The sequence below is a fragment of the Vitis vinifera genome, chromosome 11, assembly GCF_030704535.1.
Source record: "Vitis vinifera cultivar Pinot Noir 40024 chromosome 11, ASM3070453v1".
In the NCBI taxonomy this organism is placed as follows: domain Eukaryota; kingdom Viridiplantae; phylum Streptophyta; class Magnoliopsida; order Vitales; family Vitaceae; genus Vitis; species Vitis vinifera.
In genome coordinates, this window is record NC_081815.1 from 18,347,807 (window position 1) to 18,370,857 (window position 23,051).

The 23,051-nt window shown below is 34.5% G+C and overlaps 3 protein-coding genes across 9 annotated transcripts; 2 read left to right on the plus strand and 1 right to left on the minus strand.

The window, feature by feature from the left end:
• Nucleotides 1-957: 957 nt before the first annotated feature.
• On the plus strand, nt 958-2,616 carry LOC100265076 (transcription factor bHLH146). 2 transcript variants are annotated; one of them, XM_010658563.3, is made up of 2 exons: nt 958-1,447; nt 1,670-2,616. In XM_010658563.3, the coding sequence occupies exon 2, from the start codon at nt 1,691-1,693 to the stop codon at nt 2,279-2,281; it is 591 nt and encodes a 196-aa protein (XP_010656865.1). In that variant the 5' UTR covers nt 958-1,447; nt 1,670-1,690; the 3' UTR covers nt 2,282-2,616. The 2 variants fall into 2 exon arrangements, with proteins under 2 accessions (XP_010656865.1, XP_010656864.1); XM_010658562.3 differs by having other exon boundaries at nt 1,254-1,517.
• Nucleotides 2,617-15,345: 12,729 nt separating this feature from the next.
• Nucleotides 15,346-19,209, plus strand: LOC100266735 (nifU-like protein 3, chloroplastic). 6 transcript variants are annotated; one of them, XR_009466932.1, is made up of 6 exons: nt 15,348-15,663; nt 15,755-15,872; nt 17,321-17,619; nt 18,458-18,672; nt 18,768-18,834; nt 18,923-19,209. XR_009466932.1 is itself a non-coding variant. In XM_059740779.1 (5 exons), the coding sequence occupies exons 1-4, from the start codon at nt 15,562-15,564 to the stop codon at nt 18,650-18,652; spliced, it is 714 nt and encodes a 237-aa protein (XP_059596762.1). In that variant the 5' UTR covers nt 15,366-15,561; the 3' UTR covers nt 18,653-18,672; nt 18,768-19,209. The 6 variants fall into 6 exon arrangements, 1 of the variants encoding a protein (XP_059596762.1); XR_009466934.1 differs by having other exon boundaries at nt 15,366-15,663; nt 18,768-18,857; nt 18,934-19,209; XR_009466930.1 differs by having other exon boundaries at nt 15,366-15,663; nt 18,934-19,209.
• Nucleotides 19,210-19,465: 256 nt separating this feature from the next.
• LOC100261539 (peroxidase 16) lies at nt 19,466-22,148 on the minus strand. The gene is made up of 4 exons (XM_002268091.5): nt 21,724-22,148; nt 21,212-21,409; nt 20,281-20,446; nt 19,466-20,043 (listed from the first exon to the last, which is right to left on the minus strand). The coding sequence occupies exons 1-4, from the start codon at nt 21,931-21,933 to the stop codon at nt 19,637-19,639; spliced, it is 981 nt and encodes a 326-aa protein (XP_002268127.1). The 5' UTR covers nt 21,934-22,148; the 3' UTR covers nt 19,466-19,636.
• Nucleotides 22,149-23,051: the final 903 nt, after the last annotated feature.

A 23,051-nucleotide genomic window follows, 5' to 3' on the forward strand; every position in this document is an offset into this window, starting at 1 on the left:
CAAATAAAACACTATTTTATCAAAATACGACCATGATCATCAAACTAAATTTATCACAGTGTCGTAAAATTGTGCTTAGATTTATATGTAAGAGAGTAATTTTTATCATTATTTGAACAAATTTAATCCTGTCCTAAGTTCTTTTGTATTCACATGATTTTATGCTATAAATTATAATATATAGTTGTAATCCATATTCTTTGACATTCATTCAACTTTATATTTTTGGTGAAGGAGATAGTGACAATGGTGGTGGTTATATGGCCACCGTGATCGTGGCGGTGATAGGACCTAGTGCACTGCAAAGAAGAGACAAATAACGTAAAATTGAAGATTTTGTATTTATTAATATTAGTATAAACTGATTTGATTTCTATGGCACATTAATGGTGATTTGGTGGCAGCCATTGTGGGGGTGATGGAACATGTGAATCATGCTAAAGAGACAACTAATTAAACAGATATAATTAGATTTATTTTTGTTATTAATAATATTCAAAGTCTTATTAACAGGAAAAAAGTCGATGAATCAAGTAATGTCACGTGTGTAATTACCTTAATTCTATTTATCTGTAATATGATGTCGAATTTTTACACTTTTATTTATCGGTTCAAATTCAAAGTTCTATGGATACCGATGGTATATTTTAGTGAATTTTTTAATATTTACTCTCACGTTCTATTAGAAATTTAAAGTTACTAATAGAAATATAAGTAGAATGAGACACATTTTCCCAGGATTCCATCATTTCAACCACCAGGGAAGCATGAAAGGTTAGTGGAAGAGTCTAAATGGTCTTTAGTTAAAGAATGGGGAGAGAGATGAAAGTGGTCTATGGTTAATAGAGGGGAAAAGAGAGGAAGGGAGAGAAAAAGCAAAGAGAGGGGAGAGGGAGAGTATGAGAAATGAGATGGTCTATAGGTAGAAAAGAGAGATGAAACGGTCTATAGTTAGGGGGGAGAGAGAGAGAGAGAGAGGGAGGATGTGAGAGCATGAGAGGCATGAGCTGGATGATTTGAAATGAGGGAAAAAGTAGGGAGAGAGAAGCAGAGGAGGAGAGAGAGATATGGAAAAAGAGTTAGTACTAATGTGAAGTCATGTGAGGGCATTTATAGTGGGGTTCTCTTGTCTTGTTTCCTAGCGGTTGCACATGGGAGAGACTCCCTCTTTTGGGTGTTGTGTAAAGCAAATATGCATGTGATGCCATGTGCCTCTCCCAACACACCAACCCCAACTCCCTCCCAAGGTTTATTGCCTCTTCTCTCCGTAATCTCCTCTCCTCTCTCTCCCTCTCTTTCACTCAAACACACGAGAACAATTATTGACTTTCCTTATCACTCCAATTATTTCCCATATCTCATGCCCTCTCTGGTGACCATGAAAAAACTTTGAGCTGTGATGAGATCCACAATTCCTTTGTTTAAAACCCCCCAGGTGCAACCCCAGGTGATTCCATATACAAAAACCTCTTCAACTACTTCTCTTCCATCTCTCAGCTCTCACTAGCTTCTTCAAGGTCCTCCCATGCCCAAACCCCCATCTCTCTCCTGTCCATTATTTAATTCTCACCTTTCTGTCCTCCTCCATTTGTTTTTTCAAATCCTTTGTCCTCTCCATAATCTTCTTGTTCTCGTTGTTTATTAATTTAAGTACTCTTCTTTCTCGCAGAATTGACCTTCATTTGCTTGGATGGATCAGCACAGGATTACTAAAAGGAGGCGTGTTTATTCCCTCCAGCCAAACACATTGCCACGTACGGTATTTGCAAAGAAGTATGTGAATCATTTAGTGCCAGCTCTGATGGATATCGGAAACAAGCCTGATTCAGACCAGATGGAGGATCATGAGTTGGAGAAGCTCGTCCGCTATGAGGTTGATAAGGCATTGGTATCGTCCGCTGAAGGCTTTGCATGGAGCCGTGCCTTAAACGTTAAGCTTCAACGCGGCGGCCTCAATGTAGGTAGACTTCAAAATTCTTCCATTACTCCACAAACTCAAAAGGCATCGCTTCCGACCAAATTCTCTCCAAACCCTAATCCTAAACCTAGTCAGAAGGACTCGAAAAGGTCTAAAAGATTACAGTGTCTACCGAAACCAAAGAGAGGAGCGGGGACGGAAGGCGAAGAGGTGCAATTTAGGCAGCAGTTGACAAACCTAAGAACCCTTATGCCGGGTGGAAATGAGATGGGTGTAAATGAATTGCTGACAGAAGTGGGAAGCTACTTGGTGGCTTTGGAGCTGCAGGTGAATGTCCTAAGATGCCTTGTGGACACACAATGATTCTTTTTTTTTGGTTTCTACCCTAAGTTGATTAATTTCCACTGAGACATATTCTTTGTGGAAAGCAATATTATTGCACAGCATATTATAATCCGATCTTTTTCCATTGTTGTGATATGTAAATATAGCTGGACCTTCTCCTTTTGTGGAGAAAAAAAAAAGGGAAAAAAGGAAAATTTGCTTTTAGTTCAGTATTCATCATTCAGTGATGTGAGAAACCCATGGCTAACAGTTCAGAAAATCATGTAATTCGCCCTAGTGTGAGGCTGCTTTTCGCCTTTGTTGTACCTCAGATAGTATGATATTGTATTAAGATATCAATCTGTTACTCGGCTTCTCCAATGTTCAAAAGACGAAGGTAAATCTTACTCTAGATGCCGCCTCATTACATGTGCTCAAAGGGATATATATATATATATATGCACTCACCCGTTGAAATGATACATGTACATATATGTGGATCAAACACAATATGATATGTATATTGAACTCAAATTTTATAAGATTAAGTTTTTAGAGGGAGGTCGTGAATTTGAGTCCCATTTCCGTAATTTGCATTTTCCCTATTTATTTGTTGGATATGAATCAAATTAAACTCTATCCCTGTCTTTGCCTGTTGGATATGAATTTAAATCCTGCAAATTAAGGTTTTAGGAAAATTGGTAGTTAAACATGGAGTATTGAAAGAAGAAAGGATAGAAGATAATATGGGCAAAGTTTCATGATAGTAAAAGGCTAGCTCTTAAAATTGATGAATGACAACCTTGGATGAGGGAGTATGATCCAAAAGTATTTTTCATAAGTTGGACAGTTTTAAGTATATATGTATATGTTTCATCCAGTTCTGCTTTAAGTTTGGCAGTGCTGTGGTGTACTTAGAATCCAATGAGTTAGAGAGCCCCCTTTTTTTGTGCTTGACAGAAGGTGTGTGGCAAAGAAGGAAGAGTTTTCTGGGGCTCAAAACAGTTGGGTAACTGTGGGAGTGGGCACCAAATAATCAGGTCACCATGAATGGAAAGATTCATCCATTTATGGTCCTTTCAATTATCATTTGAAATTACGTGAAGATTTATTTTCTTTTTGTTTTTTTGGAGGTACTTTTAAGATTGACCTTGTCATATATTAGTAGTAAATTTGGTTAGGTTGGGAAAGTAACATGGTTTAAAGTGCATGGCTTGACTCGCGTCCAGGCCAGTGGCCTAGGGCTCCTCCATAATCCTAAACAACTTGCACAACGGATCCAAGTCTAGCTCCCCACCCTGGATAGGGTAGAACCCCCATGCGTCAAACCTAGTCCTATGCCCTAGACTAAGGTCATATATTAGTGGTAATTGGTTAGGTTGGGAAAGTAACATGAGGTGCATGACTTGGCCAGCATCGACTAGGCCAGTGACCTAGGGCTCCTCCCTAATCCTAAACAACTTGCACAACGGATCTAAGTCTAGCTCCCCACCATGGATAGGGTAGAATCCCCATGCGTCAAACCTAGTCCTAAGCCTTAGAGTAGCCTCTTTGGCTTAGTTAGCTCATCCCAGGAAATGTTGGAATGATCGATTGTGAAGGGTGGCCTTAAGTCTATTAAAGATGGAAAGTGGTTTGAGGTCCTAATTAACCACAATTGTATGATTAATCATGATTACAACCAACCACGATTGATTCATCCAATCTCATCAAATCAACTTGGTTCGAGCAATCACCACTCAATCAAGGCTCTGCCCTTAAACCTTGGTTTCTACCACTCAATCATGGTTGATTGACCAAGGTTTGTGCACTAAGGTGTAAACAATGTTAAAAATATTAGTATCTATGAAAATATCAATTATCTAATTTTGCAAAAATATGGGCAAAACTTTTGATACATATTAGTGGAAATTTATGTAAAATTGGAAAAATGATGGAAATTGATAAATAAAAAAAATTATATATAAATTTTGAATGGATATTTGAATATATATAATTAATTATTATATATATAATAATAATTATTAATTAATTAATGTGAAGATAAAAATTATATTTTATTGTATTTCAATACTTGAAGATACATTAAATTATGTCTAATAACAAAATAATAATCCATACAGTTTGACATTAGAAGAACGATGTCACTTATTTATTCTTTAAAAATAAAACTCATTTTTTACATCATTACTCTTTTTATTTCCTTAAAAAATGACTTTTTCTTCTCATTCCTATATCATTTCCTTCCCATTTCTATAACCCCATCTATAAAGATTAGCCATAATATTCTCATCTTTCTTCCTTCTTCAAGATCCTTCATCTTTTTCTTTAATTTTGAATAGGGTTTTTATAGTTGTTTCTTGTTAGGGTTTTTTTATTATCGTTTTCTATTGCAATCTTTTACAATTGTTTATTGTTTGGGTGCTTTTTAAAAAAAAAATTATTTAAGCTTCAACATTAATGTTTATTGTTAGGGGGTCTTTTATGGTTGTTCTTAGTTGAGGTTTTGTGCAATTGTTTTTTGTTGGGATTTTGATGAAATTTTTTGCGATGGGATTTTGGTTAGGGTTCTTTACCATTATTTTCAGTTGGGTTTTATTTTTCTTTTTTTTTTTTTCTTTTGTGCAGTTGTTTCTTATTAGGATTATTCACAAATGTTTTCTATTAGGATATTGGTTAAGGTTTTTTACAATGGGATTTTAGTTGGTGGTTTTTTGAAGTGGGATTTTGTTTGTGTTTTTTTTCAATTGTTCTTATAGCTTTTTTCTGTTGGGATTTTTTCGGAGTTTCATTTAAACTTCTACAATGTGAAGATGATCTTAGAACTCCACAATCTAACATTTAAGTCCAAATAAAAACTTTAATTTAAAACGTAATTTTAATCACCTTTTTTTTAGATAAAATGGAAACTTAAAGGAAGGCACATAACTCTTTAACAAAAGCTTTATTGTCACATCATTTTAGCTTCCTTTTATATATGGTTTTTGTTCTTGCTAATTTTAGACTTGTAAAAAAATTAAATTTTAAAAGTAAATATTTTATACTATGATTTATCTTTATTGAAATTTGGTTAAATTCCATCAAGCTCTTAGTTTTTTATATCCTTTATATTGTAATAAAGTTCAAGTGAAGCATAAACTTACAAATAAAACTATAAATATACCTAAAAACTTATAAGTTTTGAACCAATTTTATATATATAAATTTTGAGCTAATTTAAAAAAGGGAACCACTATGACTAATCAACATATTTGAAACCCTTTTAAAATGATTTGTAAAATATTTTGAGCTTGGGTTTTGCTTCAAAATTAAAGTCATCCATTTTCTAAGGATTATTGTTAATTTAAAAATGATATGAATGAGTAGGAAATATGTTTAAGTGTAAGTACATAAAATATGACCCCTAGTGTACCAATTTTAATATTATATAAGTTCCCAAGGAGTCTTCAATTGCATCAAAGTCTTGATTGATTTGAATTTATCCATGCTTAGTACTTGAGTTGATTATATTTTTTAGAAATTAAAACCTTAAACTCAAATGAAACCATTAGTTTCTTAACCTTTGTAAAACTATGGTTTGGTTAATCTTGGTTTTGATGATAACAAAACAAGGTTTGGAACTAATGATTATATTTCAAACGTGATTAGGCAAGAAGATTTTTGAAATGACAATTACAAAGACAAAATCAAACCAAAGAGATATCAATAAGAAGAAAAAGACCTCAAAGAGAAGTGTTTTTTTCAAGACCTAAGTTTCATAGGATTTCTTTATAAGGTTGTTGGTGCACTAGGTTTTTCATGCATTACATTATTAATTTATGCATCAAAATCATCCAAAAGTAATTTTGTTTTAAAATCCTTTACAATTGGATGATTTCATGTTTTCAACAAAAACCTTATGTCAAATGTTTTCCAAACTTATTTAAAAGGTTTTAAGTTAAAAATGATGGTTGTTGAGCCAAAAAGGGTTCAACCGATTGAACTGGATGAGGAACCGGTCGACCTATTCAGTTCAACTGATCAAAAGGTGCAAAAATGTTATGCTTATTGTTAACCTGTTGTCGTTAGGGGTTCGATCGGTTGAGCTAAACAAGTCAACCAACTCCTCATCCAGTTCAATCGGTTGAGCCGTTTTTGGCTCAACAACCATTATTTTCAACTTAAAATCTTCTAAACAAGTTTGGAAAACATTTGACACAAGATTTTAGTTGAAAACATGAAATCATCTAATTTTAAAGTATTTTAAAACAAAAGTACTTTTAAATGATTTTGGTGCATAAATTAATACTGAATGCATTAAAAACTCAGTGCACCAGCAACCTTACAAAAAGATCCTATGAAGCTTAGGTCTTGAAAAAAACACTTCTATTTGAGGTCTTTTTCTTCTTATTGATTTCTCTTTGGTTTGATTTTGTCTTTATGATTCCACTTTTCAATTGCACATAAAGTAAGAGAGTAGGGAATAGAGAATGCAAACATAAGATTTTTATAGTGGTTTGGTACAACCCGACCTACGTCCACTCTCATCTAGCTTTAATCCCAAGTTTGAAGTTCCACTAATTCAAGGCTTCCAACCCAAGCCTTCAAGCAATACAATTGGATTATGGTTTTTATCAACCTTTTTGGACTTTTAGTTCCAAACACCCTTTACAATCTCTAAGAGATACCTCACTCTTGAACAACCCCTCAAGTGATACCCCACACATGAGACTCCTTAAGTGATACCTCGCACTTAGATTTTTCTTCTCAAAGATTTACAAATGAAAATAGAAAATATTCTCACAAAATCCTAATACAAAACTTTAGTCTCAAATGTACAAGAAAAACTATGATTAAAAGATGCACTAATGATATGCAAATTTGAGAACAATTGTGCACTCAAAAATGTTCTCCTAAGGCTTAAATATATTCAAAAAAATGTTTAAGAAGGTTAAGCTCTTAAAACAATGAAGATTGGAGCCTTTTTATAAAGGAAAAATGTCAAATTAGTCATTGGGGGTTCAATAAATTGACTAGTCATTAACATTTAGTGTTTGGCAGGTGACTATTGGATATCGATTGCCCTTTGACCAAACCTTAAACAATTGAGGTTCAACATTGACCAGTTGAGGTTTAACCTTGACCAATTAAACAAGCGTTCTAGAAGAGAGAGAAAGTTTTTGCATTCTTCGATTGATTGAGTTGAACATGTTGACCGGTTCCTCATTTGGTTCAACCGGTTGAGCAGTTTTTGGCTCAATAACTACTATTTGGAGGAAAAATACCAAACTAGCCATTGGGGATTCGATCGGTCAAGTTGGGAGTCGACTGGTTGACTAGTCATAGTATTTAATGCTTGGTAGGTAACTGTTGGACCTCGACCGTCCCTTGATTGGACCTTGAGAGGTTGAGGTTCAACCTTGACCAATAAGTGTTTTGGAAGAAAAAAAAGGTTTTTGCACCATTCGATCGGTTGAGCTAAATAAGTCGACCAGTTCCTTATCCAGTTCAATTGATTGAGCCGTTTTTGGCTCAACCTTGATCAGTCAAGGTTGAACCTCAACCCGTAAAGGTTCAATCAAGAGGCGGTTGAGGTCCAACGATCATCTGTCAAGCACTAAATGTTAATGACTATTCAACCAATCGAATCTCAACTCAACTAGTCAAAACCCTAATGACTAGTTTGACATTTTTCCTCTATAAAAAAGGCTTCAATCTTCATTGTTTCAAGAGCTTAACCTTCCTAAACATTTCATAAATATATTTGAACCTTAAAAGAATGTTTTTTAGTGCACCATTGTTCTAAAACTTGCATATCATTAGTGCACCTTTCAATCCTAGTTTTTCTTGTATATTTGAGTTTAAAGTTTTGTACTAAGATTTTGTGAGAATATTTCCTATCTTTTTTTGTAAATCTTTGAGAAGAAAAGTCTAAGTGTAAGGTATCAAAAAAACAGTCTCAAGTGTGGGGTATCACTTGAGAGGTTGTTCAAGAGTGATGTATCTCTTAGAGATGGTAAAGGGAGCTTGGAGCTAAAAGTCGAAGAAGGTTTATTAAAACCATAATCCAATTGTATTGCTTGAAGGCTTGGGTTGGAAGTCTTGAATTAGTGGAACCTCAAACTTGGGATTGAAGTTAGGGAAGAGTAGACGTAGGCCAGGTTGCGCCAAACCACTATAAAAATCTTATGTTTGCATTCTCTCTTCTTTACTCTTTTCCCTACTATATTACTTTATATGCAATTGTATTTATGTTGTTTTATTATATATTTGCATATAATTGTCTCGTGCATTCACATAATTTTAATTTAGAAAAAAAGACCATCACTCTATTCACCACACCCCTCCCTCTCCCCCAAGGTGATTACCTTAGGTTGGATTAGTCTAATTTTTCTAACAACCTTGTTTTATCATTGTCATAACACCATTTGGGGAAATCTTGGGTTAATAATAGGTTTTATACTGACCATGGTCGTGTTAAAGGCTCTACAAATGAGGCTTAAGTAAGTAGACTTTGAGTGTAAATGTTAACAAAGTAATCACATAATAAAATACATATTTTAGTCATAATTAAGCTTGAAAAGTGAGCAATAGGAACTTAATGGCATATAATGTAATTAGATGGACAATTGCGCAAAATTAGAGAAAAATAACATTGGATGCTTGAACATCCAACAAAGGATTCTCAAGCATGTCCTAGGGTGCTCAAGCACTACCTTTGAGAATACTCACTAAGTACGATGTTGTACTTAACCACCACTTTCATATAGCCTACATTAAAAGCCTCTTGAGCCTGAGCCTCTACTTTATCAATATATTGATGTTTCAATTCATCTAGTTGTTTCACTTATTCTCCTTCAACCAATAGAAGTTTTTCCTCCATAAACTTGAATTTTGAATGGGTCATCTTTAACTCTCATTCATAATCTCACTTCTCAGCCAACAAAGTCTTCTCTGTTTTTTTCTCATTCTCTCTATAGGGATACCCTAAATTTCTCTGTTCTCTATCTTAGGCTCAAGTTAGGTGCACAAAACTAATTCTAGGGCTTCTAGATTCTAACAACAAAAGCAAATATATGATTTTTAACAATCAAGGACTAGAAAAACAATGTTATAGATGTTTTTACTTAGATCTAGATGTTCCCAAGTCAATTTCTTATGGTGAATAACATGTTTGAATACTTTAGATGCCTCGTACACCCAAGGTCTTCTATCCAATGACCTTGACACTCAAAATAATGGGTTTTTCAGAGGAATGATGCATTGGTTCTTTCTTTTTAAAGGTGGAAGAATACCAAAGTATCTTAGAAATCCTAACCCCTAAGGGGGTATTCATAGGGTTCCCCTATTAGGCTTTAGTAACTCAAGCCAACATGGGCTTGGGTCACTTAATCTAGCCCAAACTAGGTTCTAATTGATTAATTAACTATACAAGGTCATTTAATTAATAAATTAACTCAATTTAAAAACCTTATTCATTGTCCCTTATGCAATATTGTGTAATTACCTAAATTTCCTTATGCACAAGAGTAAACCTAAAGTCAATCCAACTCTTATAAATAGTGTCATCATGATATATGAACTTAGAGCGAGGACCACTAGGATGCATAAGAGTATTAGCTCCTTTAGAATCCAATTCTGAAGTTGATTCAATATTTTACTAATATGAATCAACTACACTTTAGTACTCTATGTAAATGAGAACGAGACAAAGCTCAGGTTCATGATTTACTATCTACTGCATGAAGATTTCCCATAAACTAATATTCATAATATAATAAAGTAGTACTATCACCTATCGAGATTACATTTCCAATCCTTGAGTTATAGATCTCATTTATTATGTGATCAATTGATATATTGTAGCTCCAAGGAGCATATGTCAAATTTCCACTAAAGGAAATGTTATGGTCATAATCTTCTATATCACATGTCCTTTAGATCACTTAAGAGAACACACTATCACTAGGGATGACAATTTTCTGGGCTAATCGGGTAACCCGCCTCCCCCCTATTGGGACGGGTATAAAATATAATAAACAGGTATAGGTTGGGTATGAGAATATTTTAAAAACCCGAATTGGGTTTGGGATGGGTATGGGTTTTGTTCCAACCCGCCTTGCCTCGCCCCGAATATACATTTACAAAATTACCCTTCAACAACTACTAAAATGTCAAAAAACCCTCCATATATATATATATATATATACTTCATTCTTCCCCATTTGCCCTCATTCTTGCCCTAATTCTGACGGCCGCTCCTTCTTCTTCTTCTTCCTCTGATACAATGGTCTTTCATTCTTCCCAGCCCTGATTCCAACAATCACTTCTTCTTCTTCTTCTCGACATCTATTTCTTCTTTTTCTTCCTCTGATGCACTGCTTGAAACCCTACTCCAGGATCAATACTATTTTTTCTTCCTCCCTTACACCAACTAAAATACTCTAAAATCAAGTCCATCTTGTTCTTAGTTTAGCCTCAGAGCCCAAAACCCCTCTTTCACGACATGAAACTAGTCATAGACTTCCATCTCCTTGCCCTAAATATGTGCAACACAATCATCTAGAGCATTTTGAAATCTTTGTCCGAGAGCACACACACAAAAGGAACGCGAAAGCCTTTGAAGTAATGGATTTGATGAAGTCTTGGTTCAAAGATTGGCTTGAAGAAGGAATCACATCCATGGTTGATATTGATCCATTTTCTCATTTGGTTCAATTTTCATTTTGTTCTCTTGAAAATGGTTCAGATGGTTTTTTTTTTTTTTTTTTTGTGTTTTGCATTAATTTTGAATCATTTAAGCTAACTATGGGCTTAAAATTATTGATTGTTGTGGTGTTAATTTCAATTTTGATATTATTTTTTCATATTTGGTATATTATCATAATCAGTGAAAGGAAAGTGTATTTTAGGTATGAGATTTGCCAGTTAGGGTTAGGGCTAATGGACATTCGGGACGGGATGGGAATGGAGTTATTAATTCTTCTGTTAACGGGAATGGGAACCAATCAACCTGCCCTGACACGGGATTGTGTCGGGGATGGGAAATAACCGTATAATCGGGTGTGGGAATGGGATGGAAATGACCCGTCCCAAACCCGCCCCGTTGCCATTCCTAACTATCACAATCCATGAGATATCATCGTACCTCTATAAAGAATACATATTGTCACAAGCCTCTATCTATAGTGACCTAATTCATATGGATATGTGACCACTTTAAGGTCTCTCACTCATAAATTAAAATCTCATGCTGATTGTAGCATAAGCTCAATATTCTCTCAATGTTGAAAGTCCATGCAATATAGTAGTTTGGTGAATTATGACAACTGATAGTATGTGCATCACATATATTAGTGCACTCACCATGGGAAAACTATCTCGATGATCAAGATAATTCATCTCTCAAATTATGAGGTTAATTTCTATTGGATTACCCAAATCCATGAACCAATTGTAGACTACTTATCACTCTGCAAGAAACTTATGAGTTGGATCTTCCGTACAACTCTTAATGCACCTAAGTCATATACAATGCAAGTGATGTAGGCGTGTAAGCTCAAATAACCAATTAATGTAAATAAGATAATTAAAGGAAACTAAGAAACATAAATAAATAAATTTATAAATGAATCTCAATCTGTTACATGATGTCATACTTTCTTAGCCTTAATCCCAATACTCTCAACCTTTTCTAGGACCGATTTTAAACTATACTAAGATTTTTGCAATATTTTCCCAATGTTAGGAACCTATGCCAAAGTATCAACACATTAGGCACATATTTTTAGAGCCAAATCCCAAAGTGCCTCATAATTCTTCAGTTTGTCTTACATAAAATGATAACAACGATTGAGATCTGTTGAGGCTAACTAGATTTACAACAGATCACCATATTAAGAAATGAACATCAAGAACAAAAAACAACTAATATGTGAAGTGACTTATAATGAAGAAAAGATTGTTAGTAGATAAACAAGCCAATGACTCTATGACATGAGCGTTTCATTCGTCTATCACGTCCTAAATAAGCGTCCATACAACACAGTTAAGGGCATGAGATGACAAAGACAATGCACTTCTTAGTAAAGAGATGAGATTAGAGATTACGAAAGGCGAAATACCTTCCTCCTAAAAATAGTGAAGGTCCAAAGCATAGCCTCCAATGAGCACTCTTGACTCACTTTGTTTGCGAAATATGAGATAAATATTGATTTTAAAAGATTTTTAGAACTTGATAAAAGGCGAGTAATTCCATGGCTCCCTTCCTATGATACTATAGAGCTTGAAGAAAGGAAACGAGTTGGATGCTTGGTCGAAGGACCTTCATCGCCACAAATACTTGGAGGACATTTATTTTTAAGATGAAAAACTAGTCTAGAAATAATATTAAGAATGCCTTAATCTAAAGAGCTCATGTATGGGGCACTTATTAAAGTCTCAATCTAGATTGATCATGGGAATGTTAACACAAGGCAGAGATGAGACCATGAAATCAACAACTTGATTTCTCCAAGCCGTATCTATAACCAAAATCTTCTACTATCTAGTTTGACAAAGAACTCCTTCAACTCGTTTCCTCTCTCCCTTTCTACATGCTCTTCTTCTCGAGCTAGAGACTAAGATTTCTTCACCCCTAAGTATCCCAATAAATCATCGATCACTTTGTGAACATAAAGGTCATATCTCCTCATGGATGACTAAATACGAGGGATCTTTTAAACACAAAAAAGAGCCATCTTGGCCAATATTGATTACAAATTATTAGGAGTTAGCAAAGAATGAAAAAATCTTTTATCATTGCTAAGGTGAAACACCCAATTAACCTTGTTGAAACTATTGAGAGGAAGTCACTATACCAATCTACCTCTTTAACTCATACTGAACCATAAAAAACCATAAGTTAGATTTAATAAATCAAAATAATGCAAACAAATAATAAAGACCAGATGCAAACCTAGATTTCAGAGAGAATAGTTTGGAGAGTACTCTTGAGGAGTATTGAATGTACACCAAAAGTTAAGTTCACATCTTTCGAGCATGGTCATTTTGCAACTCATCTCATCACTACCTAAATCAGGTGAACTTACCTCTAAATTGGAATATATAACCTAACCCTTAATATGCTCTATTGACTCTCATTCAAGCTAAGCAGATCCAAATGATTATGATGAATTTGACAAAGGCATTTAAGAGAGGAGTACCACCTATAATGAACCTATACAAAGAAAGTGATTTGGCACCCTAAAGCCATTAGTATTAAGGAAAGATTCATAGTACATGAACCTATGCACTAAGAACAATTGAGATAAAAAAAAAAAACAAAGGAATAGTTAAAAACAACTAAAAAAAACCCATATGCAATGAGGGTAGAACCTCAACTAAAGAAATGCAATACATCATGAAAAGCACATAACTTCTAAATGAAAGCCATGAACTTCAAAAAGAAAATCATAAAATAGAGAAAATGACAAAACGAAAGACTCACCAAATCTACAGAGCATGTATTTCTAATAGTAGAACCACATATAGACAAGGAGATAAGAAACTTATTTTCTCCAAATTCTTGAGTAGCAAAAAATAAGCACAATAACTAAAAACTAAGAGTCGTAAGGAAACTCAAAAGACAATGTTGGCCCATGCCCATTGGCAAAAACATAAGAGATGGTTCCTTTATCTTCTTTCAAAAAACATTAAATAATCCTAATACAATGAAAGCTACTCCCACCATGTGTCAGCAAAGGCAACACACAACATCCAGTACAAAAGTTAAAGCTTGTGTACTTTTTTGCTCAAAAAAATAGAAGAAAACAAAACATCTTTTCTAAGCACAAAATGGGGCAAGTGAAGTGGACGAGCTAAGGTACATGTAGATCTAGAGATCATCACGAACCTCCCACATTCATATATGAAGTGGACTAGCTAAGGTACGTGTTGTGTAAAGGCAAAGATCCCGAACTCTTACAATCATAACTCTTAGTCCACAAAAGACAAAAATAAAATAAAATAAAATAAAAAATTGTTGAAAGATTCTTTCAGTTATTATTTTGGCTAATAAAAAAATGACACATGTGAAGAGGATGGAATAAATAGAACAAGAGGAAAATGAGAGAGGGGGGTGAAAATTCAATGACACCAAAAGTTGCATTGAAAATTCTACAAAGAGGGCTCAAGTAAGTAGACTTTTGAGTTTGAATATATAACAAAGTAATCACATAATAAAATACATGTTTTAGTCATAATTCAACTTGGACGGCGAGCAATGGGCACTTGAAAGCACATGAGGTGATTGAACAAACAATCGCACAAAATTAGAGAAAAATAACATTGGATGCTTGAACATCCAATAAGGGATTCTCAAGCATGTCCTATGGTGCTCAAGCGCTATCTTGGGGAGTACTCAAGCACCCCACAATTTTTATCCCAACTTTTTAAAAAAGAATCATGAATTTTTTTATTTTTTATTTCTAAAAAAAGAGTTTTCCTAGACTAAAAGACTAAAAATATAGGGTCTAATATAGTTTTTTTTTTCACACGAAGAAAAAAAAACCTACTATTAAGAGAGCCTTGAAAAATTTAACAAACATCATTATTTTGTCCTACTTCCTAAACTCTCAAATCAAGATTTACCCAAAAAAAAATTAAAAATCCTCTCGAAAAGGAAAGATAGAGGTTAAGAATTCAAATTACTAAGCCTCAATGGTTCTAAGTTGGTCCATTTCGAAGCACAAAGGTGCCTTATGTCACAAACGTGAAAAATAAGTGTCAGTGTTAGTTGATACAAGTCTAAAAAATTAATAGCTTCTAAACTATGTAAAATTGTTTACTTTTTTTTTTTTCTCTTAAATGGATTTTGCATCTACAAGATTTAGGTAATCTTTATTAGTAATTTACATACGTAAAAAGTAATAAAAACTATAAACAATAAATTGATTAAACCAAATTTATATAAAATTATGATTTTAAATAATTGAATATAGGGTGGACCAATTCCTTTAAGCATAATTCCAAGCCCAATTCAATTGGATTTTTTTTATTAACTCTTAGAACTTGGCCTTGTACGTTTAAAGATTGTCCAAAGCTGTTCTATTAAGAGTAGAGGTGGATTGTAAGCATAATAATTTGCCCACCCAAAGACCGGGTCGGGTCAACATGTGCAACGGTTGAGGACTGATTAGTTATTGCTATAACTGAAAAGAGGATAAGAAAACAGAGATTGGCAGATTTGGAAGCCACTTCTGTTGGCTTCAAATGGGTTTTCATTGCCTTTGATCAGCAGAAAGGACAGAAAAAACTAGGGTTTTCATTGCCTTTGATCAGTAGAAAGGACAGAAAAAACAATGGGCTTCACAGCATTCACACCATCCACAGCAGCCAACAACGTCAACTCATCTTTCCCTTCTTCATTATGGATCCCTTCTTCCCATTTATCCATCTCCAAGGTTCTCTCTTCAACCCCATGTTCAATTTTTTTTCCCCTTTTAGGATGAATTTGGACCAATGAAATGGTATATTCTCTATCTTTTTCTTCAGAAGCCCATCTCGGATTGCAGTGCTTTTTCTTCAAGGGACAACTCTTTTATGAGGGGTCAGTTTCAGAGCAGGCACTTGCTTGGGTGCTGTTCCAGACGAGTGCAGAGTAGAAGAGCAGGTGAGTGACGAGAAAATTTTGGTTTTTTTAGTTGATCAGAGGGAACCCCAGATGATTTTAGAACTGCAAATGTGTGCGATGATGATAGATTTCTATTTGTTTGTGGTGCTTCCTTATTGCGGTGCGTTTGGGTGTCAAGAATTGGAGGGAAATTTGAAACCTGGTGTATCAGAGTAAATCCCAGATGATTTTATAGTTTAAAAACCGTAATATGATAATAAAATTGTATATCTTATCATGCTATTATAGCTTGATAAGATATACAATTTTATTATCATATTACGGTTTTTAAACTATAATTTGCTGGGTTTAGGGTTAAATTTGGCCCATCAGAGGGAACCCCAGATAAATTTGGGCTATCACAATTAATCCCAGATGATTTTAGCTGAATTAGAAACCACAATTTCGTGCCATGATGGGTAAATTTTCTTTTTCCTGTACATTTTTCTTATGCTGCATTTGGATGTCAAGAAAATGGAGGAAAAGTTAAATTTTGCCCATTGATGCAAACCCAGATGATTTAAGATGATTTAGAAACTATGAATTCATGCCATGATGATAATCGCTCTATTTTCTCTGCATTTTTATTTTCTCTGCATTTTTCATTGCTTCTTTTGGATGACAAGAAAATAGAGGAAAAGTTAAATTTGGTCCATTAAAGTAAACCCCAGATCATGTAGACTGATTTTGAAACTGCAAATTCATGCAATGATGGTAGTGTTTCTATTCTTCTGTGCATTCTTCTTGTTTCTGGGGGCCAAGAAGGACAAGTGAAATTTGGATTTTAGAGCTATCAGAGATTGGAAATCTGAAATATTTCTTTTCATACTTCTGTCAGACTTTTTGGCAATCCAAGAAGACTTTGATAGTATCTAATGAAGAAAAAAATTATTAGTGATATTATTGAATTTCAAGAACAGGGCCAGACTGATACAAGATCTATTCGAGAGGCTATCACTCTCCCACCAAACTCACAGAACAGCTAGCTATCCTAACTAATTCCATATTTTCCGATTTAAGCTATTCCAGCCCGTACCAAGACTGTTACACAGCCTGTATAAGGACTGTTACAACTAACTGCCAGTTTCTAGTACACTTCTCTTCCCTTTTCTGGAATACACATTAACGTATGGGAGGCCTATCAGAATTATCCTTTTGTTTCTGAGACAATGTATTAAATTAAATTTTGAGTGTTCAGAGCCTTCATTTTTGGTACTGATAAACTGAGAACCTTTTCTCGACTGACCTAAGACATCCACTTGGCTTATTTAGGCAAGTTTTTCATTTTTTTTACAAACCTTAGGTTTAGTATAAGATTCAATATTTAATTTTATTTCATTTTTATTTTTGTTCAGTTTTCTCATTGACCAAACAGATGTCAATGCAACCTGAATAAATGAGAAAGTTTTGACAGGGCTGTGATGTTGGTGTGATTTCTAATTTTGAAGGAATTTTGGTTTTGCCGAGCTGTGTCCTTCCATTAACTGAAGAAAATGTTGAGAAGGTCTTGGACGAGGTGCGACCTGGGTTAATGGCTGATGGAGGAAATGTGGCTCTACATGAGATTGATGGCCTTGTTGTGGTACTAAAGCTACAAGGAGCATGTGGCTCTTGTCCAAGCTCAACAATGACACTAAAGATGGGAATTGAAACTAGGCTTCGTGACAAGATCCCAGAAATTGAGGCAGTGGAACAAATCCTCGACACAGAGACTGGCCTGGAGTTAAATGAGGAAAATGTTGAGAAGGTTAGTCAATTGAATCTCTCTAATGCATGCTCCTTTTGTTTGTTGCACAAAGACAATGTAATAAACTCTGGAATAGATTTTCGAATGAAATTACAAACCCCTTGAAAAAGATGAATTTCATATGCATGAAACTTTTAACATTGGAAGATTCGGTAATCTCACAACTAGTAGAAATGAGTGAGTTAATTTCTGTTTTATAGACTCTTTCCTACTAATATTTTTTTTCGACTGTCTTGGGGACAATTGTCTGGAAACTAAGAAACTAAAAGTTCTTGAGGAACCATACTAAATTTTCAATCCAAAGTGAATAAGAAGCAGATTTCATATAAGTATCATATTACCTAGTTGTTTGGAGATGAAGGAACTTAACTGTAGCCTCAGAGGATAGCACTTTCTTAGACCACGAATGGTTGTTTGTGATTTAATTTGATCATTTTCTTACCAATGTTTTCACCTTGTTTCCATAAGTCTCCATTTGGGATGGAAAGGAAAATCCTGTCTGGTTTGTGGTGAGACATAGCAAGAAAATACTAAATATAAGAGAGAAAAAGAAAGATTTTTATGCATTTATAAACTCCTCTTTTCTGTTTAAAAGGGTTAAGATAATTGAGGTAAATGTGGAGAAGAAATTTATTAAGATCAAATTTGAATTTCACTCTTTCTTATTTCCTTTTATTTTCTCTTTGCTTGCAAAGTTTTCTAGTCTGAATATAATTAAATATTTTTTTTCTCGTGATACTCCAGCTGAATTTTTGTAATTATGATAGCTCATACTGTGATCATGGTTAATAAGAAATGTAATTGTGATAACAATGGCTGAGGTTGGTTTGTCTTTCAGGTTCTTGCTGAGATTAGACCATACCTTGCTGGCACAGGTGGTGGGGTGCTCGAGCTTGTTCAGATCAATGATTATGTCATCAAAGTTCGGCTCAGTGGACCTGCAGCTGGGGTTATGACTGTTCGGGTGGCTCTAACACAAAAATTGAGGGAAAAGATACCTGCCATTGCAGCTGTCCAGTTGATAGATGGATAAAATACTATGAAAAAACAGTTGTAAGTGTAAAGCGAGAATCTAGAAATGTAGTCTACCATCTCTTTTCATGAGAACAGCCACTTGTTTGGAAAAAAATAAAAAAGCATTATTTCAGGTACATATTTCAGATGAATCTGACTCAGTTCACATTCAATATGTAAGAAAAAGAGCAATGTATTGAGGTAATTCTTTCAATCTTCAAGAGGTGAGATAATTCATGGTGTTTCTTCTTTTAACTGTTAGCAATTCAGGATTCTAATCCCATTTCAGCATCCATGTAGGGTCCATGCTATTTCGATGTGGTCTAGAAGAAACACAATGGAATTCCTGTTTGAACTATGTTTATCAATTTGGTTGTACTTGGAGCTCATGATAGCAGAGGCCAGGTACCATGTATGCATACAGAAACACATAGTTCCAGTATTCTTCTCTTCTGGGTTGATCATTTTGTTTCTTCTTTTATACACCACAAAAGAATATGATTAGTATGTGCTGCGATACTTATTTGTACTTCTCCAATCTGATGAATGACATTTCCACCTTGACCTTGTGATCTATTAGTATTAAGCAGCTAGCCAATAGGGTTGAAATACGAAACTGCACTTGGCCTAATGGCCCATTTTGTACAAATCTAGGAAAAGCACTAGCTATACAAGACCATGCCTGGAATTTTCCATATGGATTGGTTAGGTCAGGTTGACTTAACAACATCAAAGTGACTTAAGCTGTCTAAGCATTGTGCGGTTGTTTGGAAATCTCCTAATTCTGTGATACTAAACTGTCAAGCAACAACTTTAGACACTAAAACCTGAGTTTGGCATTGATCAATCCAATCCATAGAATCAAATTTCTTAAAAGATTACAGAAGGATGACAAACCCTCTTATTGATTGTTCTTACAAAACTTGAAAAACCCAAATGCAAATTAGTTAGAAACCAAAAGAAAAACCCTACAATCTTCCTAAAATGAGTCATGGGCTTCCTTCTAGTTCACGCTGGTGCAGTCATGCCTAATCTCGCCTTGGTTTCCAGTCTTCACCCCCACTCTTCCAAGCTTAGTGATAGCACTCACAAAAGCCCTCCCAAAAGCTGCATTGCTTGCTGCAAATTGATTCACAGTAGGCCTTGATCTTGTGTCTGTAAACAGTGCCTGATCAGAGGTGAACAAACCCATACCCTTTTGAAGATTTTGGAAGTAGGCATTGTCAAAGGTCTGAGGCGTGGTCGGGTCCATGTTAATGGCAACTCTTGGGTCCACCCTTGTTGGGCACATCTGCCTCAGCTGCAGAGCATAGGTTGCATTGAGTGTTGGGTCAATTCTGTTTTGATTGCTGAACCTGTAGATTCTCTTGAAGAAGCGGCTGCAATGAGAGAACCCAATTGTGTGTGCACCTAATTTCAAAGGAGACAATGTTTTAGAAATGAGTGATGCCAGATTGACACTGATCTTCACTCTTATGTAACATGTCATTGTGTTAGGAAATATTCCAAAAAAAAATTATCATTTACCTGCATAGGACCCGTTTAAATTTTAGAAAGTTTTTGAGGGTTAGTATGAAGGAAAAGAAAACAAAAAGAAGAATGGAAGAAATGTCAATAAAAAATAAAATGAAATAATGAATAGTTTACCTGATAGTGCAATCATATCTTTCTGGGTGAGACCATGAGAGGAAAACATGGTGTTAAGCTGGTCTAAGCTAAAATCAGGGTGAGGCAGCTTATGCTGAACACTTGCTTTTGTAGATATTCTTCCATCTCTTCTCCCCAGTTCCACTTTATAAGATGGCCCCCCTGCCTGCATTCCAATTTATGATTCCACCTACTATTATTAATTTCTCAGGCAAAAAAAAGAAGTTGCCTTCTCAAAATTCTTCACTAAAATCTCGAAACAATTCATTAAGTAGCATGAGATGTAATTTTGTGTAAAAAAATTGAAGCTTTTAGGCTGTGTATCTGTTTCTTTATTAGGTTTATTAAGCTACCAACTTTCCTAACTTAGGCAGTAGGCTCTAAAACCATATTAAGCTACCAATTTTCCTACAAACTTAAACTACTAAAATTTGGGCTTACAACATATACCAAGCTAACAAGGTTATACTATTGATCCTTAACAGGGAAATGCTTCACTTCCCATCTTTTCTTAGCACCTTAGTAAGTGGTTGGAGGCAATTGTATAGAAGAAAAAATTATAAATTTCATAATTTCATTTTTTCTTTTTATCCAATGGCACTAAAATTTCTTAAGATAGCATTAATATTAAGGTTTTTCCTCTCCTAAAGCTAACTATTATATAAACATTTTATGACTACTTCAAAGAAGAGCCTAAAGTGAAGTGCACAAGGATGAGTTTATAAAAATAGTAGTCATTCACAAATGGAGAAGATAGGATAATGGTAGTGGTTACCATGTTATGTGCTTTTAGCATTATTAAGCTTTCTATGCCTAAATTAATATTCAAAAAATAATAGTATAAAATAGGTAGAATGTTGAGTCAAAATCTTCTAGTATTTGTTAGCTTATATAAAAGAGAGAGACTTATAAAAGAAAGAAGGTGGTGTACCAATGCTACAACATCTCTAGTAGCCAAGGCAAGAATGTCTGCACATGAGACTTTGTTGGTGCATTTAGGATCACTGTCAACTGCTGCCTTGGCCTTAATCACTGTGTCGAATCCATCTCCGGCCAGGGATATATCGTCCCCATGATCCTTCTCTGCACGACCATTTGGTGATGCTAGCATCACTGATGCATCACAACCCTAATAACAAGAAGGCAAAAACAAAGACTAAGACAGTTTGGATAATAGTAATGTATGGATGTCATTAGTTAAGTAATTAATAGACTTGAAAACTTAAGCTAGATAGAGAGGTTAAACAGATAGAACCTGGACTCTGATTCTATGTTTAAACCATTAGGTATTGAACCAACAATATATATATCAAATAGAGATTCAACGTTGAGAGTTGAATAACTTTAACATATATTGATTGTTGTTGGGATAGCCTATGATACTGAACCAACAATATATATCAAGCTGAATGACATTAACAGAAGTATCATTTTAATACAAACCCGAACAAAGCAATCATGGAAGAAAAGGCGGAGGGTGGCAGGGGCGGTCACAAAGGTTTGCAGGAATTTCTTCTGGACAGCAGACCGAACTAGAGACTCAACATTAGGGCATGTGTCCTTGTAGAAATCCTGCCGGAGTTGAGCAGAAGCAGAGGAGAGGAGGAGGCAGAAAAGGAAGGATGAGAGGAGAATGAGGCTTGGGTTTGCCATGGCCTTGAAACTTTGTTGCAGTTTACGAGGGGATGAAGGTGTATTTATACTGAGGTTTTGGAGAATTTGAATAGGAATGTGGAATGGAAATGGTGGTGGAAACAAAACAACAGTCTGGCAATTGGTGACTGGATATTCTTTGAGATTGAGATTGAAATGAGGTGGGTATTTGTATATTTTATCATCATGTTCTTGGAACTAAAGAATAGGTTGTGTGATACATAGGATAAGAAGTATGGAAATGACTTGGCTTGGGAAAGAGTGCATATATAGACATGTCTGTTTCTGAGTTGGTAGGATCACATGCTGATAATAATTGTAAAAGTTAGGGAACTTAAGCTAGCTTATCTTGATATATATATATATAGTATTAAGTTCAAATCAATTTGATTGGTTGACTTTTGCCACTTGGATAATTAGAATTGTTTTTTTGTCTTAACGTTTAAATGAAAAATAAAGGATGATTATTTGTAAAAATAGGAAGGACAACCACAATTGAGAGCATCAAGTCAATTTTTTAGGTTTTTTTAGGACTTTTGATGCTGAAAATTTCCCTCGAGAAGAAGTTTTTGACACTCAAAAATTATTGTAGAAGTAGAAGTTTGGTATTTTTTTTTTTTTTGTTGTATTGATTTTATAGTTGGTAAATTATATTTAAAAAACATCTTTATTAAAATAAAGAAAATTTTAGATTTCTAAAATATTAATTAAATAAAAATTTATCTATGATATTGCATTTGATGGAATGTAAGATTCTTCTTACTTTTTCAAAACATAGATATATCATATTAGAAAATATGAAACCAATAGAGGAGAATTATCCAAATATTCTTAAAAGTTACATTTAAGTTTTAAATACGACATTTTGGCATTCAAAAAGCTTTTTCAAACAAAACCGATAAATAAATGTGTTTTAAAACCCCAAAATACTATTAGATTCATAAAAGAAAGTATTTACATAAGGGTTTGCATGAAGAAGTATTTTTAAGAAATTAGCTTGATTAGTGTTACCTTTGTATATATATATAACACTAAATCAAATACAAAAATATTTCATGAATGGGCATGGTCTTTGTTTGATGCTTATGCCAACCCCTAAAATGCCTTGAAGATAAAGG

What these genes read in the sequence shown, in the direction of transcription:
- LOC100265076 (XM_010658563.3), top strand. Translation starts at nt 1,691, where the DNA reads ATGGATCAGCACAGGATTACTAAAAGGAGGCGTGTTTATTCCCTCCAG.
- LOC100266735 (XM_059740779.1), top strand. Translation starts at nt 15,562, where the DNA reads ATGGGCTTCACAGCATTCACACCATCCACAGCAGCCAACAACGTCAAC. An exon ending in AGTGCAGAGTAGAAGAGCAG is followed by an intron (nt 15,873 to 17,320) that starts GTGAGTGACGAG and finishes CTAATTTTGAAG; the next exon opens with GAATTTTGGTTTTGCCGAGC. An exon ending in ATGAGGAAAATGTTGAGAAG is followed by an intron (nt 17,620 to 18,457) that starts GTTAGTCAATTG and finishes TTTGTCTTTCAG; the next exon opens with GTTCTTGCTGAGATTAGACC.
- LOC100261539 (XM_002268091.5), bottom strand. Translation starts at nt 21,933, where the DNA reads ATGGCAAACCCAAGCCTCATTCTCCTCTCATCCTTCCTTTTCTGCCTC. An exon ending in TCCATGATTGCTTTGTTCGG is followed by an intron (nt 21,410 to 21,723) that starts GTTTGTATTAAA and finishes TCTTGTTATTAG; the next exon opens with GGTTGTGATGCATCAGTGAT. An exon ending in AGATATGATTGCACTATCAG is followed by an intron (nt 20,044 to 20,280) that starts GTAAACTATTCA and finishes CTTTGAAATTAG; the next exon opens with GTGCACACACAATTGGGTTC.